This window comes from Penicillium griseofulvum (assembly GCF_001561935.1).
Source record: "Penicillium griseofulvum strain PG3 chromosome Unknown contig_79, whole genome shotgun sequence".
Lineage (NCBI taxonomy): Eukaryota > Fungi > Ascomycota > Eurotiomycetes > Eurotiales > Aspergillaceae > Penicillium > Penicillium griseofulvum.
This window is the reverse complement of record NW_024467420.1, coordinates 211,562-231,972: the sequence shown is the minus strand read 5'-3', so window position 1 is coordinate 231,972 and position 20,411 is coordinate 211,562. Positions and strand designations below refer to the sequence as shown.

General features: G+C 49.8%; 6 protein-coding genes across 6 annotated transcripts; 1 reads left to right on the top strand and 5 right to left on the bottom strand.

The window, feature by feature from the left end:
* Positions 1-213: 213 nt before the first annotated feature.
* On the bottom strand, positions 214-1,074 carry PGRI_000760 (uncharacterized protein; the record flags this gene model as incomplete). Its single annotated transcript, XM_040787789.1, has 1 exon — positions 214-1,074. One exon carries the CDS (start codon positions 1,072-1,074, stop codon positions 214-216), a length of 861 nt encoding a protein of 286 aa, XP_040651561.1.
* A 187-nt stretch (positions 1,075-1,261) lies between these two features.
* cog6 (Golgi transport complex subunit COG6) lies at positions 1,262-3,553 on the top strand (the record flags this gene model as incomplete). The annotated part of the gene is made up of 2 exons (XM_040787788.1): positions 1,262-1,552; positions 1,619-3,553. The coding sequence occupies 2 exons, from the start codon at positions 1,262-1,264 to the stop codon at positions 3,551-3,553; spliced, it is 2,226 nt and encodes a 741-aa protein (XP_040651560.1).
* Positions 3,554-3,855: 302 nt separating this feature from the next.
* On the bottom strand, positions 3,856-6,466 carry PGRI_000740 (uncharacterized protein; the record flags this gene model as incomplete). Its single annotated transcript, XM_040787787.1, has 3 exons — positions 3,856-4,076; positions 4,153-6,328; positions 6,377-6,466. 3 exons carry the CDS (start codon positions 6,464-6,466, stop codon positions 3,856-3,858), a joined length of 2,487 nt encoding a protein of 828 aa, XP_040651559.1.
* Positions 6,467-7,165: 699 nt separating this feature from the next.
* Positions 7,166-8,666, bottom strand: mrsA (putative mitochondrial carrier protein; the record flags this gene model as incomplete). The annotated part of the gene is made up of 8 exons (XM_040787786.1): positions 7,166-7,214; positions 7,277-7,721; positions 7,776-7,832; positions 7,900-7,992; positions 8,045-8,177; positions 8,249-8,284; positions 8,337-8,406; positions 8,629-8,666. 8 exons carry the CDS (start codon positions 8,664-8,666, stop codon positions 7,166-7,168), a joined length of 921 nt encoding a protein of 306 aa, XP_040651558.1.
* A 2,190-nt stretch (positions 8,667-10,856) lies between these two features.
* On the bottom strand, positions 10,857-15,642 carry PGRI_000720 (Zinc finger, C6HC-type; the record flags this gene model as incomplete). The annotated part of the gene is made up of 10 exons (XM_040787785.1): positions 10,857-10,885; positions 10,940-11,620; positions 11,684-11,826; positions 11,885-12,410; positions 12,483-12,871; positions 13,256-13,928; positions 13,989-15,163; positions 15,223-15,347; positions 15,414-15,470; positions 15,565-15,642. 10 exons carry the CDS (start codon positions 15,640-15,642, stop codon positions 10,857-10,859), a joined length of 3,876 nt encoding a protein of 1,291 aa, XP_040651557.1.
* Positions 15,643-16,388: 746 nt separating this feature from the next.
* ctpA (Cu(2+)-transporting P-type ATPase CCC2) lies at positions 16,389-19,967 on the bottom strand (the record flags this gene model as incomplete). The annotated part of the gene is made up of 1 exon (XM_040787784.1): positions 16,389-19,967. One exon carries the CDS (start codon positions 19,965-19,967, stop codon positions 16,389-16,391), a length of 3,579 nt encoding a protein of 1,192 aa, XP_040651556.1.
* Between the last annotated feature and the right edge of the window lie 444 nt (positions 19,968-20,411).

The following is a 20,411-nucleotide window of genomic DNA, read 5'->3' as shown; positions in this document are numbered from 1 at the left end:
TTCTCAACTGCAAGAACATTTCATTATGTAGACCAAAGGTTGTTAGAAGGTAGCTGTACACAGCGTCCGTAATAAGAAGGCCAAGGTTAATGATCAAGCATCTGTTAAAGTGTCTTTAAATCTTGCAAGCACTTTTTACAGTCTTAGCTGCCCATAGCTGAGCTAAATGAATCGATTAGAAGAACATTCGATCACTAACATTAGTACCGTCCCCTATACTGCCATTGAGTCTCGCTGTCGCTTAAGCTGCCCAAGCTCACGCTCTAGCTCTTTATATTTTCCCCATGCCCCAGGGGTATCCTTGGGAAGATCATGGTACGCTCTCACGCGACCTTGCAGTGCCTTGACCATCTCCCGCATCCTGATAACGTTCTCCTCCTCTGCCACCAACTCCTCAATAGTCGGCCCTCGGGGCTGAACCTTTTCTAGCGATGCAATGCGATCTTGATACTCTCCGACCTTGATCGCAAGTGTCTTTGTGCCGCGTGTCCACTCCGATGTCAAGCTTTGTGTATCAGGAGGTATCTCATACGCCACATCGGTTTTCAATTCCTCAAGCTCCGCCTGTAATCGTGACAGCTCTCGTTGTAGATACTGATGTAATGTGTCGACCTTTGTAATTTGTTCTTGGGCCTCGAACTCCTCCACAGTAAGCTCCACAATCGACTGTCCCAGATCCCCGGGACTCGGATTCAAGGTATTGCCCAGAGCTGCGGCGGAGTCGGCGAGGTCCTCTAGATCGCGTCTTCCTGTGTCATCCAAACACATCTCGACTTCATCAAGGAGTTGATTCTTCTGTTGCTCGTGGGGATCTTTGCGTTCAAACTCTTCCCGTATTCTGTATGCCTGAACGGCCTCTTCACGCGCTCGCTGTTGTAGAGCAGCTTCTTCATCGGCAGCATCATTGGCAGCAGCTAGGGTCAGGAGGACGCGGAGTGTATATTCATTGCGCTCGAACTTGGGGACCGGTTTAGGCGCATATTGTCGATTGAGCCAGGAGTTCACGTACGCCCAATCTTTGGCTTGAATAGCAGCCTGACGGGCTTTAGCCGGCGAAACGAGTGGGCTATCCATGAGATCGGGTAAATACAATCCCAAAAATGAATGAATTGAGATAAATCGGGACGGGAAAATAAACAGACCTCCAGTGAATAATGTTTTAACGATAAGGTACGATACGGCAAAGGCGGTCGATGCGCCAAGTGCGCGGTTGTCCTCTACTTTCCCCCCGCCAACTCTCCGCTAGATTGCTCGAACAACAATGACCAGCTACTTTCCACCAAGTGGCAGCGCCAGTAATGGAGCCACTACACCCATCGTATCATCTCCGTTGTCCCCGCCAACGCAGCGCCCGACCGCGCTCACCAATCGGCTGACAACGGTCCTGTCGGCATCGTATGCGGACTCGGACATTCGGGATTCCCTCGAGACATTGAGCTTGAGGGGGATTCACAATACCGCGGAAACACGTCGGCAACTACGGCTGGATGTGCAAAAGGAAGTTGTCGATTGCAATGCGGAGATTGTCAAGGACTTTGGGAAAGTGGCAGAGGTGAGCCTCCTATTGCTCATTTGGAGATTGGGGTCCGGAAGTCTAACTCCTGAATGGCAATAACAGCAATTGAGACGGATCGGAACAGTGGTTTCAACACTCAACCAGACATGTGATGATATGCGCAAACGAATCAATCTCGCAAAGCAGGATACCACGCCGGTACTCGAGGAGGCCAGCGCCCTGATAGCACAGAAGAAAGAGACCGAGACCAAACAACAGCTGTTGGAAGCATTTTCGAAACATTTCCTAGTTCCAGAAGAGGATTTATCGGTCTTGACGTCGGCCGAGGAGCCTGTTGATGAGCGGTTCTTTGACGTGCTCGCTCGTGTGAAGCAAGTGCACCATGATTGCGAAGTCCTGCTCGGCGGCGAGAACCAGCGATTGGGCTTGGAGGTGATGGAATTGAGCACTCGGAACCTCAATCTAGCATACCAGAAACTATACCGATGGATTCAGAAAGAATTTAGGTCACTGAATCTAGAGGACCCTCGCATCAGCAGTTCGATCCGCCGCGCTCTACGGGTGCTGGCAGAGCGCCCGAGTCTATTCCACAACTGTCTGGATTTCTTTGCGGAGGCACGGGACTATGTGTTGTCCGATGCTTTCCACTACGCACTGACTGACGCTGTTTCCGGGGCCAATGGGCCCGGCGCTGGTGATCGTACTGTCAAACCGATTGAGTTCTCAGCGCATGACCCACTTCGGTACATTGGCGACATGCTTGCGTGGGTGCACTCGACAACTGTTTCAGAACGAGAGGCTCTCGAATCGTTGTTTGTCGATGACGGGGACGAACTCGCTCGGGGGATTCAGGCCGGCCTGAATAGCGAACCCTGGTCGCGCATCGATGAAGACCAGGAAGTTACCTTTGATGGCCAAAAGGCACTTAGTGACTTGGTCAACCGCGATCTTACTGGAGTGGCTCGATCATTGAAGCAAAGAATAGAGCTCGTCATCCAGAGCCATGATGACCCTGTTACTTGCTACAAGGTGGTTAACCTGTTATCTTTCTACCGCACAACCTTCACCAAACTAGTGGGCGCAAAATCGCACTTGGTGGACCTGATCCAGACCTTGGAAAAGTTCACTTTTGGCCACTTTGAGACTTTGATGCGCGACCAGATCAGCGTCCTAGCGGGCGACAATATTGCCCTGACACCACCAGACGACCTGTCACCCCCACAGTTCTTATTAGATGCATTGGAAGACCTGGAGCTACTCATGAAGACCTACGAGTCTTCCGTTGGACCAGAGGATTCATCTCTAGATGTGAACAACGAGAATCCGTTCACTTCTGTCCTTCGGGCAGCCTTCGATCCATTCTTGACGCTGGCGCGATCCTCATCCGATGAGCTCCAAACCGCCACAGCGCAGTCCATTTACCGCACCAATATTCTCCTGGCCGCCCACGCGGCTGTGTCACCATACCCCTTCGCCAGCTCCACGCACGTCCCTCCCATTTCTGCAGCCCTATCAACCCTACGTAGTGATCTTCTCGACACCCAACACCAATTTCTCCTCGAGACCTCTGGTCTCCAAACGCTCTTAGATGCCCTGGAACCTTTCTCCGACGCCTCTGAAGACAAAACCGAGAAGCCAGACCAGCAGAAACCACACCTAGCCGACCTGGCCAGCCTTCCAGCCTTCCAACCAGAGTCTTTGATTACATCCAGCCAACAACTCGATGACTTCCTTCCATCCGCGCTTATGGATGCAACCGATAACCTGAAGCGTGTACAAAGCCTTTCTCTTATTCAGAGCGTCACTGAGGATGCAGTTGAAGCATTCTGTCGTGATTTCGAGTTCGTCGAAGGCATGATCATTGCCGCCGACGAAGCGCGAGGAACTGTAACTGTGGCCACTGGAACCGGAGGCAGTATTAGTGGCCAGAGTGGTAAATCCGACACAGAAGTGAAGGATGGCGAAGAGGGTGAGAAATGGAGTCTGAGATCGTTATTCCCTCGGACAACAGGGGAGATCCGAGTGTTGCTGAGTTGATCAGTTAATTTATGTATACCCCACAACTCTAATTTTGGGGCGCTTTTAGCTTCGCGCTAGACCATATTAGCAGACATCTCTATCCGATATTTATTTATAGCATGAAAGAAGTAGAAAGTAGAAAGACCCGGAGATTTAGATTATAATTTAGTGCAGGTTGATATAAGCAGAGAAAGAAAAGAATCGATATTCAATTCCTATGATCATCCACAGACAAGGAGGATAGAAGGATAACCAAGAAGCAGTCAAATAGAGACAGAGCAGAACCAAAAAAAAAGTCCATGAGTAAATTCAAATCTACTCTATCCGCCTCGCTCACCAAATTCTTTAGCCCATTCTTCATATCTTCGAAGTCCATCGGGAGAAACACTAGGCCGAATAGAATACAAACTCGCCTCGAAATCCTGGAATATGATGGCACGGATCTGGTCCATGGGTGTGTGGAGAAGGGCCTCGCCCAGATTGCGCAGGGGACCCATGGCCGCATCTTTGGCGAGGGCTGTGATGTCTGAGCCGGAGAAGCCTGGGAAATGTCAGTAAGAAAGATCAACTACTTTTTCTTTTTTAGAAAAAGGATTACAGAGGATGGAGTAACATACCTTCTGTCACCTGTACTAGGACCTGGATATCAGCATCGCTTAGCTCATGGTGTTGGTGACTGAGAAGCTTGCGTATCTGTTGCTCGCGAACATGATGTTCCGGCAAGGGGATGTACTGGCGGCGGACGAAACGGCGACGTGCAGCCTCGTCAATATCCCAAGGCATATTGGTAGCAGCTAAGACGAGTACACGGCTAGCATCACCTTCCTTCTTCTCGCGGCTTGTTTGTTCGCGACCTGCAGCTGCGCGCTGGAGGTCAGACCATTGGACCAGGAATTCAGTCTTGGAGCGGCGAGAGGCTTCATGCTCTGAGCCAGATGATCGGGCAGAAAGGAGGGAGTCGATCTCGTCGACAAAGATGATGGATGGAGCGAGGGCTTTGGCGAGCCCGAAGAGGGCCCGTACGAGCTTCTCGCTTTCGCCGTGCCATTTGGAGGTCAGACTTGATGCGGAGATAGAGAAGAAGGTTGACTTTGATTCTGTGGCTACTGCTCGTGCGAGCATGGTTTTGCCTGTGCCTGGGGGACCGAAGAGGAGCATTCCACGAGCTGGTTCGCGGAGACCAGAGAAAAGGTCCGGACGGAGGAATGGGTAGACTACTGCTTCTTTGAGGGCCTTTTTGGCTCCTTCTAAGCCTGCTATGTCATCCCAGTGCACTTCGTCACCGCGCACTACGATGTCATTCAGGATTTGCTTTGCTGACTGGGGGTCCACGCCTCTAGGCAATTTTTCCATGATTTTCAAGATTTCACTGTCTTCTTCCTCATCTTCGTCCCCTGTCTCGCTTGCCGTGGTCCGCTGATCTGAAAACTCATGGTCACTTGACAGTGGCGTCTCTCGCTGTTGGACTTGTTGGACTGGTGGGGCTTTGCGCCGTATTGGACTATCGCTATTCCTTTGAGATATAGCCAGCCGATCGACACTGCGATGAAAATCGTCACCGCTAGCGGATGATGGAGAGCCGCGGGCCCTTTCTCCAATTTTGGGAGGTCTAGGTGCAGACTTTGTCCGCGGTGTATCATTGGAAGAATTTACTTCACGGTCAAGCCGAGGTGACAGAGTCCGAGAAGTGTTTGAAGTATTCTCGGACTTGGTGGCTTGTGTTGGATGGCTTGTCGGTTCTTGGGAAGACCGCAAGGCCACAGGCTTGGGTTTGATGGATGGTTTAGGTGATGCCGTAAAGTCAGCCGGATTAGGCATGGAGATTGTACGAGGAGGATGTTGTATTTTAGGGCTGTCAGGCGGGGGGCGAGGCCCCCGCGGTAGCGGAGAGGGCGACTGAGTAGACGGTTTTGGCGAGGACCTCTTTGGAGACGAACGGGGAGACTCTCTCAAATGGGCAGCAGGAATTTGGTCCCCTGCTAGGCGGTCTCGGGAACCGCGAATTCTCGGCTGCCGAGGCTCATTCCTAGAGCTAGATCTTGGTTCTAACTCTCGACGCAAACTGGGATCGTGGGCAGCGGCGCTTTGCCGGGACGACACCAGGGCCGCGTCGCTCACAGGCTTCTCGCCTGATGCAGAGCGATAGATGCTACCCCATGCTAGGCCTGCAGCCGTGGAGGCAGCAGGTCTCATATCCTTCTTTTTTGATGCATCCTTGACTTTCTTGCCCTTTTTCTTGGCGTCGCTGCTTCGCAGAGTTGTCAACATGGTTTTCCGCCGCTCGGGACTAGAGCCACGCGACTTCGTTCTACTCGAAGAGTTTGAGTTCACACGTAGTGTAGGTGTGCCAGCCGCTGACAGGGTCGCTGGACCAGGATCGTCATAGGCTGGCGAAGACTCATGGCTTTGTTTTGTCGGCAGCATAGGATGGCTGGGTATGGCAGCTGGTTTGGAAAGGTCGGTGTAGCCCACAGCAGGGATTGTCCCATCTCCGATCCAGCCAGGAGTATTGGAAGGCGATGGGGGCGGTATGTTGGGGACAGACTTGCCCTTGACGAGGGTGGCCTTCTCTTTACTGCCATTTGCCTCTGTCGAGTCTTTTCTGCTTGCTTGGAGAGCGCTCAGTAGATCGACCCGTTCTCGGCATTGAATCTCTAGCGCCCGGATGGAATCCTGCAGGGCCTTCTCTGTTTCAGATTTCGGGATATAGTTCGAAGGTACACGGCGGGCATTGTGATGGTAGATAGTCTCAAGAGCAGATCTCCAGGACCGCAATGCTTCCTCCTCATTGTTCTAATATAATGAGCCTCGGGGAACGGGTGTCTAGACTAGTAGACTTACTTGGCCCTCAAAGTATACGGCGGTGGAGCACGCGAGATAACACTCGTCGTACGTCTTCTGCAAGGAAGAGGCAGGCCGTGGGCGCATCATTGGGAATAATCAGGCCCGCCTGCATCCATTTCACGACAAGTTGGTGGAGTTGGTGAAGGCGATGATCTCCCGCAGTTGAGGGGGGGAGGATTTTTCGCGTGACGTCGTCGGTTCGGGGGGAGTTACTGCATGCGGCCAATGAACTATGCAAGGTTGTACTGGGGATTTTATACAAATTAAAATGGTTATCATCTCTAAAGTTCCTTCTATGGGTACATGTAAGATAAAAAAAACATAAGTTATGATGCCACAGAGAACCCAGCCCTCTCAAAACCAAAAACAAGAAAACCCGAAGTTTTTCCAACGCCGGTCACAGTATAGGACACATCGAATGGAGAGCATCGAAGAATCCACCCAAAAAAAGAAAAGCACCACATTTAATCTCCGAAGTCGAAAGTGGCCGTGTCCCCATTTTTCCAAAACTATACATTGCCGAAAACGCTTCTCATAAAAAGCCCTAAACATGCAAAGATCGAACCCTGGCCTCTGGCCCGAGATGCACCAGAGGGGTTGCTGGGCTCCGCCCAACCTCCCCATATCCAGAACATATTGTAAAAGAACAGACCCATGTCTCCCTAAGAGATCAAAGAAAGATTATATGGTGCCCACACAAACGTGGTATATCGAACAAGTAGCAGGTCCATCAGGGATGGTAGATAGGACCCACGGCAGCCGTGCAAGCGGACCAAGTCAGTGCTTTTAGTCGAGGTGCTTCTTGAAGTATGCCTTGGCCATCTCATAGGATGTCCTGGAAAATAGGTCAGTAAATATCTAAATATTGAGAGAACCGAGTCTCCGAATGGGACGTACCAGCAAATTGCAGTGCTAGGCATAGTGGAAATAATACGAGGACGCATGCCACGCAGGAAGCCAGACCAGCCAAACCGACGCTTGATGATGGCAGCGGCATTGAACAGACCCTTTGCAGACCGCACCTCCTCGCTCTCTGCGAGTCCACGGGTCTGGAGGAGTGTCTTTACAACGTCAAGGGGAGTAGTAAGACCAGCTGCGAAAGCACCAGCCAGACCACCTGCGATGCAGTGGGTGAATGGGTCATAATCACCCTTGGGGTTCATGACCTTCGAGATCGACTCGTAGGCAACGAATTGAGTGGCCGTGAAGGGCACAGTCATGCAAAGTGTGGTAGGGTAGGAGACGTAGAAGGCCTGGAGGCCTTCGGTGCGGTAGACGGTCTTGGCGCATTGGGCCAGGGTCTTGTGAACTGAGCCGTGAACTTGCATACGCTGCTTCATAACTGGAGAATGAGTTAGCTGGGCGTAATTCATTGCCTCGTACGGGGGCCACTTACCATCGAATGGGTTCATCAACGCATCGCTGGCAATTGTAGCAGCGGCTCCACTCATAGCTGCACGACAATCACGTCAGATGTTGCACAAAAAATCGATTCAAAAGTTTGTCCAAAAAAAACTTACCGGCAGCCAAGGGGTGATGGCCATCGTCAACATTACCACCAGCCATTTCCTTGACGATCTCATATGTACCGAAGTAAACAGCGTGTGCGGGACCTATCGCAAATCAGAATCGAGGGTCTTCGACTCATGACCATGATATACACACCTGCGCCGACAATCACACTCGAGACTCCCTTCCATAGTGTCCGCCAGCCCTCAACTCGATAAATCGTAGAGACCGCGTTGGTCAACCCCGTGTAGAGACCGCCAGCCGAAGGGGTCAGGATTTGCATGCGAGTCTAATGATGCCAGAATAATCAGCGCTCAATCCTTTTTCCTTTCAATTCCTTCGGCCAGAAATCAAGCTTACCTTGAGCAAGTCAACAGGGTACATCACTGAGTGTTCCTTTTATCCGATCAGCCAAAAATCCTCATACCCCTAACCATGTAAAACATACTGCTATCCCTGCGAAAGCACCAGCTAGCATATTCCGGCCAAGGCCATAGTTGGAAGGAAGGGCTTCATAGCTAGAAAAGGGTGTATTGCATTAGCTTAGGCCACACAATTCCCGTAAAGCGCCAGGGCGAACAAGAAAGTCGGGATGCTCAACAGGGACAATAAATAGCAGGAGTACATCATATCACTAAAATAATAAGATGTGCTTGTCCCTGTGCTCATTCCAGCTTCCAGTGTTCCCGATGGCCGATTGCCTGGGGAGAAAAAAAAAATTCCATCGGAGAGCGACATACTCGAAATCCTGCCCGGAGATTTGATCGGAAGCCGCCATGGAGCTTCCGCTAGCTCAAGGCGCAGCTGTAGTAGATGAAGAGTTCGGAGAGAGAGGGAGGTGGCGGAGATGGAGGAATGGAAAAGTGAAGATGAGATAAACAGGGATTGGGTTGTCCGTGGAGATCCCGAGGAACACAAGCACAATCAGCAAAGCAGAATGCCAGCAAAATGCGAAAGGAAAATATAAATGACCCCTTTTCCCTTTCCTTTTCTTTTTAAGGAATAATTAGAGAGGAAAGATTAGGGAACTTGGGGATTTTTGGACATAAAAGGAAAAGGCGCTAGGGAAATTATTCACGGACTCAGGTTGCATTATTCTCTTTGGGGATTTTTTTTTTTTTACATATTCTCATTCTATATAGGTTTCACTTACATATATACTGCCTTTCCAAATCTTCTTACTTCCCTTCTAGTCATAGACACTGTGTAAATATTCAGAATCATCCTCTTAGAAATGATCAATGTCAAAACATAACCTTGACAGCTCCAAAGTATCTCCGAGACTTCCGATGACGGAGTTTAGGGACTGATCTCAACACTTATTATGTAAAGTACCATACTGGTACCTTCATAGTGTAGTAACCACGGTAAAGGTACATAACTGGTACTGATTTTTTTATCAATCAGATAAGAAAGCCCCTTGACAAGCCCTTGTCCACATTTCGCCTAACTCATATGGAGTGGAGCTTCAGCTTCAATTTTATTTTCTATAAGTCCGGGAAAAGGAGTAATCGTTCCTAGGGGTCCTCTCTTTCTTTACGCTCTAGGAACATCCGGTGGTTCGGCTAGTTCATACTCCATATATTCTAGAATAACCTTATCCACCGATGTTTGGTTTAACTTAGTCTCTGGTCAAGTCCTAAGGACCGATATGTTCTTAAATAGACTGTGCTTCTATGGTGAATAAGATGGTCCTTCTTTCTTTTTCGATAGCTCTAGCGGGTTATCTCCATTCATATCAATGCTGCCGACATTCTGCCGTGGGATTCCCGAGGTGAAGCTTACAAGACCATTTAGTAGAAAATTAAAGCGATCCTCAACTAACATTCCCGATGGGAAATCAAAAGGATCATCCGGGTATACTCCCATCGGGATAATAAGATACCCTTTACTAGGTCTAACGGCTTCATAGGTCTAGAGTGTTATTAAAAGATCGAAATATATGTGTGCCGCGGAGTCTTAGTCGGCGAGTTAATTTCCCTAGTGAAACCTTCTTCATATAGTCTGTAAGAAAGGTCTATAATTCCTGCCGTGGGCATAGACACCCCACCACTACGGAGTACATGGTTGGTAGAACTACAGCTTTAGGATGAGTTTACTATCTTCCATACGCTAGTCTATATGAGGTTAGATATGCCAATACAGTATAGATCGAACGGTTACAGGCCTATACGGGGGGGGGGGGGTGTGGTTTTTAGTTACTCTAGTCGCGATACGTAGTTGTGGTGCGCGTGTATTGGGGGTTGGTGTAGTGCCTTTAGACTATCAGTGTATGTTTTATGTCTTAGAAATGCTTCTAGGGTTACCTAGCGATAAATAAACATACCGCACTTGTGTATGTGATCGTGTATTGGGTATATAACACATATCCATTATTACCTAGGTAACTTTGATGTTTCAACTAGGCATCGGAGACACCGGAAAAGCCGAGGCCCGAGTGGAAGCCGCGATACCCATCGGGTCTATGTCTCGGATTCTGGTAACCTGTCTGGAAAAATCTTATGTCCGACTCCAAAGTCCTAATACCACTAGTATAATCGAAGGGACGCGTTGAATGGGAGAATTTCACTGTTAGCTGCCTGTTATAACAGCTCGGACGATAATCATTTCTGTAAAAAACAAACCGCTGCGCCTGAACTCAAGACAATGAAAGAGAAAGCAGATTATGTGACGACAACACCAGAAGGAAAAGCCCTCATCAAATGAGGATACATGCAGGTGATTTGAGGTAATGCGAAGCGGGAAAAACGAAAACAAGCCCATTTCAGCCCTAGAGATGGATGCATAATGACAGTTGCTGATGCAGTCCCAGTACAAGGGCGAGGATCTCAAGGGCTCAAGGGGTCAATGGTGGAGAGAAAGGAGGAAAAAAGGTACACCGAAACTTGTTGCAAAGAAATAGACATCGTTCAGGTCGTCAAGATCCCCGTAGTCTATGGTGGGACAGATGGTTATGGTGGATTGTGATTTACCACTCAACGTTAAACGACCACTCCCCTAGAAAACACATGTTAGCAATGTAGCGAAACCACATCTGAGAATTCCATTTACCATTCTTCAAATTCTCAGCAGTATCGCTCAATAAAATCACCCGGCGCTTGTTACAATAAGCAGTCTTATCCAGGATATCGACTTTCAGTTCTGCCAACTCGGCAACTGGCTTCTCGAACATCTCACTGAGACTCTCAACGGCCATCTCCAGGTCCTTTTGATTATCCTCAAATATTTCAGTTAGGTTGTTGCGAGCAAGGTAGAATGCAAACGCGTAAGTCCACTTCAAGGTCTGGCGACACTGCTGCAGGGCCTGGGATGCGGTGTCTAAAAACTGCACCTCAATCCAGGACAGACCAGACTGCGACTGAAGGCTAGTCATCTTCTTTTCGGTCTTCAGGTACAAATCCTTGTCAAGCTTGGCAGATTGTTCATGGTTCGCATACCGATTATAATAATGCAGGTAGCGTTCCAAGGAGGAACGTGATTTGGCCTGAGCACTGCGAGCGTCTGCGCCTGACTTTTCTTCGTAACGGTTGCAATTATACCAGCTCGTGCCATGCTCGGACCAGAGACCCATGCACATCCAGCAGAACTCGTACTTGCACTTGCGACAAGTCATGTGGTTACAGCCGCCATTCTTCTCGATCGTGGAATTACACTTAGTACACTCTTTGGTGTTAGCCGAGATCCAGTTGGCCGTCTCGGAGTCATCTTCGCATTTCTGTAGCCACATCTTGACTAAGGTGCATGGAGCAGGCTGGTGGTCGTTAAGGGAACAACCGAAGCAGAACTCGTGCTTACAATAACACCGCACTGTTGGAACTATGCGACGGAGATCACGGTTCTTTACCCCGCAGTCAATGGCATATTGACAGTTTGGTGCCGGACACCATTTCAGGTTTTCTTTATCGTCAACGTAGGTCCGAGTTAGGAGTTCGCGATATCTGTAAGCATTCGTTAGCGGGCTCTTCCGCCTAGAGGCCTGCAAGATAAAACACATACCTTCCTTGAAGCTCCTTTGTCACAAGCAGATCTAGTGACTTGGAGTCCACGATGCGATTACAGCCATCGCCTGGACACTGGATTCGGGCAGCCTCGCCTTCCTCCTTAATTTTCTGGCCCAGGTAGTGCCGATAGCAGTCGATGCAATATCGGTGACCACAGCGCATGGCATACGTCTCAAGGTCATCACCATCCTCGCAGCAGATGTCACACATGAACCCCGGAATGATCTCTGTCTTTGCGGTCCCCTCAAAATTCGAACCAAGACCAGCCTCCTCCAGCGTTTGCTCCGGATGCTCCATATAAGACTCGATCAACTTTTCTTTGTTCCACCGGTTGAAGCGCAACAAGATCGCCACCGACTCAGGTGGCAGCCCAAGGATAGCGCAGACCTCGTTGACCTGGCCTAGCTGTTCATGATCGATATCCGGAGGGTCGAGAACCTTGTACTCGACTTCATATGGCTTCTTTTTATGTCTGATGAGGTCTTTATCGTCCGAAAACCCGGCGTCGAGATCATCGAAGTCTGCCCCCCACACAGCTTGTTAGTCACTAAAGACATACACGAAAGAAACGCAAAGATCCGATGGAAATGCACCTTCACCTAGGCTCTCATCGTCAGAGCCCTGGGTACCCAAGAAATCATCTTGGCTTGAAACGTCACTCATGAACTCATCGTCGGAGTCCATGCTGACGGTGGTGGGTGTGAAGGGCTTCTTCGAGGCGGAACTAACGGGACTTTCTCCCTCTCTGTTTTGGAAATAAGAGGCTTTCCGGTCGCCGTGGGCGGCTTTTGGCAGTGGCTCGTCCGCAATCGCCTCAGCCGCCTTTCTCTTTCGCGTTATAGGAGGCGTGGTGAATGTAGCGGCAAAAAATGCCGACAAGGGATGTTTTAAGTGGGAGGAGCCACACGTCACTGGGTAAAACTTGTGACGGGGAGTGGGGAAGCGTAAGATCTCCAAACCCCCGAAGGCGGCTTGTACCGGGCTTCGAAGGAATTCCAATTTGGGTATATTTGTAATTCTAATTCTATTTTATTTTTTAAAAAAAAATAAATAAAAAAAAGAGAAAAGAAAAACAAAATGGCATATGGTATCTCGGGCTCTTTCAGCTGGTTGACTCAGGCATGAATCATTTTAAAATTGGCGCTTCATTGGCCCCTCGTTTGCCTCTGTAGGCTTCCGTTGAGAATGTTAGGGTTCTGCCTATATCTGCCTATATCTGCCTATATCTGCCTATATCTGACTTTAATAACAAACATACTGGGATTCTATGCTGTAGACATTTTAAGCATTACAATAAAACATTGTATACATAGAAAGGAAATTTGAAAGACATATTTGGAATTTAATTGAAAACATTGGTATCTACTCATCATCACTCTCCTCCTCGGATTCTTCCTCGGATTCTTCCTCGCTACTCTCCTCCTCTGCCTCAGCAAGCCAATCAACAAATTGCTTGGTCTGGCTGCGAACAGTCCGCATCTCTTCAGTGTTACTAGAGCGTTCATCATTCCACCACTGGTCATAAGCCTCCTCCTCGATAAGATCAAGTTCATATAGAGACTTGGCAGTAAAGAGAAGGACAGTATCGCCCTTGTTACGATGAATCAGATCATGTTGGAGTGCGAGCAGTAGATCCACCTGGTCATTCTTCTGCTCCTTGTTGCGATCGAATAGAGTGCGCTCAACGACCTCCTTGTATGCCGTGAAAACCGAAAGAACAGCTTGACCGGCACCCTTGCCACCCTCCATGAGCTGCTGGATGTGCTTCATGAAAGATGTCACAATGGCGCGACGGACCTGGTTGTCCGAGGCGTTGGCGCTCATACGAAGTGTGACCAGCTCCAGCTGCACCACATCTGCTGCCACGCCTTCACGAAGACTGTCGAACAAGCTGACTGATGCGTCGTGGTGGAAGTTGTCTGAATCCTCGTCTGCAGAGAAACTGCTCCGCTCAGATCCTGCCCATGAGGTATTCGAGATCTCGGATGACAGTGTTGAGATGGAGGCGGAAGAGAGTGAGAGACTGGGCATGCGGTACACTGTAGATGGCATAAAGTTAGCAATCCGAACCAGAAGAGATACACTAGGAAACAACATACCAAGTCCCGACGAGGCTACGCTCACATCATCCTCATCATCTTCCTCTTCCTCGCCGTGAATGAACTCATAACCCTCGCCTCCTTCGCCAACAACTTCAGGATCGTTCTTGCCCACGCCGCCGTCGTTTCGAGTTTTCGTAATACGCTTCCCACCTTCCACCCAGATGTTATCTGCGATTTTTACGCCATAGGAGAGAAGCGCTCCTGCTGCAATTGTACAATGCTTGCCGAGGACCACGCCGTCAGCAATGATCGCCCCACGGACGTCTGTGTTGTCACCGATCACAACGTCATCCCAAATATAGGCACCATCCAGCTTGACGTTGCGGCCAATTTTACAGTTTCGACCGAGCACGGAGTTGTGGACTTCTGCCCGGTCTCCAATGCTAGTGCCTTTTCCGATGACTGTGCGGCGCCCAATGACACAAGAGCGTGCCAGGGTTACCCCGGTTTCTTGGTACATGCTACCCTTACGAAGGGTATACGTGTGACCAGGGAGCAAGTTCGTATCCGGGCACAAAGGATATGTCCAACGCGAGAGTATGTCCTTGCTTATCGCGTCGTAAGCCTTCAGATTCCGCACGCGCGCAGCGTAGTGGTCCTTGATGATGTATGTGTGTATTGTCTTGCCGTTCAGTTCGTAGTCCTTCAAAACACCGAACAAGTAGTGCTTTCGCGGTGATTGGTAATCGAAGCTGTCCGACCATAAACTCAGCACGTCCGGGGTGCAGATATCGATGCTGCAGTCGATCAGGTCTTGGCGGATATCCAGTTCGGGGTTTTTGAGAATAATTTCGGCGTCAATATTGAGACGAGACAATTGCTCCTCGTCCGGATGGCGATCGATTTCCTCGTAGTGGAGACATCGGTCCTTTGTAGGGTCAATGACAAAAATCGGCGAAATTGATGTGGACTTGGTCCTGTGCTGCAGGCCAGCCTCCCTGAGAACCATGGTCATGATCGCATTCTTGTCAAGTGCTCGGCGGGCTCGATGTTGAGCTAATGCGCCCTCGATGGGTAGGTTGCTTATGACGTCGCCGCTCACGACGATAAAGTCTCCAGTAATGAGGTGCTTGCCATCCAAGTCGCGCATAACGTCACCGACAGAGGTAGAAGTCGACTTAAGGAAGGTCAACTGCTTGAATGGAGAAGACAGAGCTCTCCATTTCGACGCACTAGCAATATAGGTTAGCTCTGCCATTAGTATTAGAAGGAGTCCCTAGGGCAAGCGTACTTGAGATATTTCTCCAGCTGATCCGAGTGCGCTCCACCGTAGAGGAAGACCTCCTCCACGCCTGCATTGGCCAGAAATTCGAGAGTATATTCGATCAAGGGGGTATTTGCGAGTGGCAAAAGGCACTGTAAGCATTTGATTTGTTAATTGTGAGGTCTTGGGAGATGAATGCTTTGCTGAAGAGAACTTACACGAGGCTTGTCGCGGGTGAACGGCTCGAATCTCGTCTCGAAGGTATCTGCGAGGACCTAAGCAAACCCACAAGTCAGTAAATTGTACAACACATAGAGAGGACTTTAACAAGAACAATCACGCAAACCATCTGTCAACTGCTAGACTTACCACAGCCTGAAATGTCTCTTCCACTTCCTCAGCCGAATTTGGCTTCGGCTTTTGCCCAGCTTTCTGCTTGGGAGCCATTGCTGCAAGGATTGTCAACAACGAGTTCTTTATCAATCTAGAGGATCGCAAGAACTTGTTCTCGTGAAGAACTTGTGGGAAAGCGGCAAGGCGGCTTTACGTTCAATGGATCAACGACCCTTTGGACACAAAGTTGGCGAAATGAGACTGAGAGGCGTCAGAACCGGTCTTTAGAAACTGCCTCCAGAAATAGCATTAAAGAAACGCGACAATCTTGTTATCAAAGAAGAGACAAAAAAAGCATCGGAGTCATCCCGCCCACTTGTTTGCCTCGTTTGCAGACTACTCCGATCAAATTTTATTGCCTGAGGCAGATAGTCCTAAATAGGTTTAGTCTACACCCTGTAGATCACTCTTCATGGAATGTAATTTGAACAAATAACCGGCCGATTTTACTATCCATGCATTGATCATGTTAGGTATTGTGTGGAAAACACAGTGGAATAGTGATAGTCTCATAGCTAAGCCAAAACGGAGACTACGGTACTTGTCGTTACACAAATTAGCAACCAAGCCTGATGTACCAATCCCTTACTTTTTAGTCTTTGTGATTCTTCTACGTGTGAGAGGATCTTCATGCAGAAATGACATTGACGGAGGAGGTATCAAATAAATCAAAAATAACCGAAACTAAATGCCAACCCGGGTCCGAAATATGCCAATATACCAACATTGGACGTTAGGCATCATAACGAAGCATGTGCCTATACAGGACAACTCCATATGGCGAACTGCATCAGGTAAGATTAAACAGTTGATTCAACTGTCTGCAGTGGAACATAGCCCTCATCTCCCCGAACAGCCGCCATAGGTCCTTTGCCAGTGATAAGAGACCAAAGTGAAGAGACAACATTCTTAACACGACGACGCAAAGAGCGAGGGGTATCCTCGAAGATAGCCGTAGAAGCCCACCAGCTCACTTTACGGACATGACGGCGACGCGCCATGCCAGCCGCAGAGATTGAACCTGAGCGAAGCTCCTTCTCGAGATGCTCAACATCCATCCAAGACGGGCGACGCCAGAGCTTCAATAGCAGACTGCTAACAACAACAGAGACACTGGAAAGAGCCATGGCAGCACCGGCAGCCATGGGAGGTAGCATGAAGCCTGTGAAGGGGAGGAAAAGGCCCATGGCGAATGGAAGGCCAACGATATTATATATGCAAGCCCATATTAAGTTCATCTTGATGCGTTTGAAGACGGTACGCGAGAGGGATAGACTGGCTGGTACAGAGAGTAGATCGTCCGGGCGCATGAGGACAATATCAGCAGCCTCGACGGCTACGTCTGTGCCTGATGCAAGGGCGATTCCGACAGATGCCGTAGCCAGCGCGGGAGAGTCGTTGATGCCGTCGCCGACCATGGCGACACGCTCGCCTTCTGCTTGGAGGGCGGAGACGATTGAGCGTTTCTCGGATGGGGAGACGGAGGCGTGGATTGAAGCGGTTGGAATGCCGACTGCTGTAGCGATTCCCATCGCTGTTGAGAGCGTATCGCCTGTTACCATGGAGGTTGAGATGCCCATGCGATGCAGGGCCGCAACTGCCGCCACGGCTGTCTCTTTCACTGTATCTCGGAGGGAGATGGTTCCGGCGTAGCGGCTGTCGATGGCGATGTGGATGTGTGTAATGCCGGACGCAGTGTCACTAGGCTTGGAGACATCAGCTTCCGGATCTTCTACGGGTTCCGCAGAATCTGGATCTGCATCAGTGGGTACAGGGACGTCCTTAGACCGGAGAAAGTTGGCGTTGCCAAGGAGGACATTGTGCCGGATACGCTGGCCGCTAGATGTAGGTTCGACCACGGCAGAGACACCCTTGCCAACACAGTTGTCAACGTCACCCACACTCCCTGGCAACCCATCTTCTCCAGGATGACCTGATTCGGTTATGGCCGCGGAGTAGATCGCTCGTCCGATTGGGTGTTCACTACCTGTCTCTGCGAGACCGACAATAAGCCACCAGAGCTGACGGCGCCAGTCGTTCATTGTCCATTGAGGTTCAATTCGGGTGTGAGCCACGCTCATTCTGCCTGTAGTCAGAGTTCCCGTCTTATCGAAGACAACATGAGTAACTTTGGTGGCAGCTTCTAGCACAGCACCTCCCTTGACGAGGATGCCATGCTCCGCCCCGACGCCGGTACCAACCATGACCGCGGTCGGGGTACTAAGGCCTAAAGCACAGGGGCACGCAAAGACAACGACCGATATGCACAGCTTCAAGCAAACCATGACCCGGCCACCATTGCCTGCCATTTCAAAGATTGTCGGCGGATGAGGCAGCACATGACTGAGGAACATCCAGCCAAAAAATGTGATCAAACCAAGACCAACGATGGCGGGGACAAAGTAACCGGCGACGATATCAGCCATGCGCTGAATCGGAGCACGGCTCGTCTGCGCGTCCTGTACCAACTTTACAATCTGGCTTAGCTGGGTATCCTTGCCAGCTCGAATGACTTTGAAATCAATGGAGTTCGTGCCGTTCACAGTTCCGGCAACGATCTGACTGCCTTTCTTTTTGTGAATAGGTAGCGCCTCTCCACTGAGCATACTCTCGTCTACATAACTTTCACCCCGGATGACCACACCGTCCGCAGATACCTTATCTCCGGGATGGAGGATAACAACATCACCGACTTGAATTAGCTCGGTGGGAATGGACTTGTGATTCACCGTCATGTCATCAGCCAACGTAGGTTGCTCAGGTGCACCAGGTGTAGCTTTGGAGGTCCAGCGCTCGGCCAGTTTCTCTACCGCAATAGGATCTTCATAGATAGTCGTCATAGAAGGAGTCAGACACATGAGCCTAGAAAGAGCAGCGGAAGTTTGACCCTTGGCTCGATTCTCTAGCCATCGTCCTAAAGTGATGAAGGTGATAAGCATCGTACTTGTGTCAAATACGGTGCTAGGACGCCCGTGCTCCACGCTGCAAAGAGCCACAATCATGGTGAAACAGCTGTAAAAGAAGGCAGCAGACGTGCCTAGCATCACTAGAACGTCCATGGTTGGGGACCGATGCTTGAGGGACTTGAAGCTGGAAACATAAAATCGTTTGCCAATGCCGAATTGCACCGGGATGGTAAGAGCGAGACAGAGCAGATCTCCGAGATATAGGCCCGGGAACACTCGAATACTGCCGAAGTCAATTCCGGGCAAATACATCGGAATAATCATGCTGATAAGGAAGACAGGAACAGCGAACGAAGCGGCAATGATGAAGGATCTTCTCCATTCTTGGATTTCCTTCGTTTTGGACAACGATTGTAGCTGCGCGTTGGTGTCATCTGAGTCGACTATTAAGGCGTTGTAACCAGCAGCTTCGATCACTTCGACAACAGACCGTATTCCGATTATAGATGGATCGAAGACAATGACTATGTTAGAAGTAGCCATTTTTATTGATGCTGAATGAACACCATGTTGCTGTAATAGAGTGTCTTCCAATGCTGTGGCAGAAACGCCGTCCCGCAGCCCATGCAAGCTCAAATTGATCTGCTGCTTGCTTTTGGAAATTGACGCCTGCGCCTCTGATGACACGATCGACGCATCAAATCCGGAATCTTCAACAAGATCTACAATCTTGCTGGCAGGGAGTATGGTTGGATCGTGCACAACGACCGCCCGCTCAGCCAGAAGACTGATGTTGAACTGGATTACCCCATCCACACTGCCCAAAGCACTCTGGACACTAGACGTGCAAGCACCGCATGTCATGCCTCCGACTGCAACGGTGGTAACCAGAAGTCCCGGTTTCTCTTCTGAATCAGCCGATGCAGATGACTCCTTGAAGCCCACCAGGCAAGTGTCCAGCACTCGCGCTCCAAAGCCTCGATCTTCAATGAGCTCTGCTATATGCTCTGGTGTGATGATGTCGGCATCATGTTCCACGACTGCGCGCTCGGAAAGTAGTGATACGTCCACGGAGTTCACACCGCTGACATCGTTCAACCCGCTTTCCACTGCAGACGTGCATGCCCCACATGTCATACCCTCAACGGCCAGGTTGGTGACCGAGAGTCGCGTGGTCGGAAAAGAAGCAGAGTCAGGATTCCTTTGTGCCTCGGTCAAAAGTACTGTCGCATCGAACCCGCAGTCCTCAATCATCTCTGCAATTTTCGTAGGCGGTAACACTGACGGATCATGTTGTACAGCGGCCCTACCCATAATGAGACTAACGGAAACATCGTGTGCACCATTTACTCCTTGAAATGCGCCTTCCACTGCTGCTGTGCACGCTCCGCAAGTCATTCCGTCAATCTTGATAGTTGTGGTGGCCTGTGCGGCTCGACTAGCCCCGCCGGCGTGCGGATTCGTGGATAACATCTCGACGGTGAAGCGCGAGGCTGACACAGCGAGGAAAGACAGTACTATAGCATATGGAGAGTGTCTGACGAACTGCCTCCGACGCGATGGCGAAGGGTGATAGCGTGCTGAGGGGGTCGGATAGTCACGGATAGCGTAAGATTAGACAGATCATTCCCTTGTTGGGCAAACAAAGGGAGCTGCAGAATTTTAAATGAAGTAGTGTGCCCAGAAAGCCACGTCGGTCGAATTTAACCAAAAACTTGGCTCAAGTCGCAAGGGAAGGGAAAAAGTAAAGTGGATTTGCTCGGGGATAGGAATCGGTGATGTGGATCACATCTGCCACGCTATGGAATGTATAAAATCCGCAATGCAATATAGCGTGGGCAGCTGATTAGACGGGTTTCCAATTAATTTAGTGATTTAACAGGGATTTGACTTGATAGAAATTACGGGAAAGGTCTG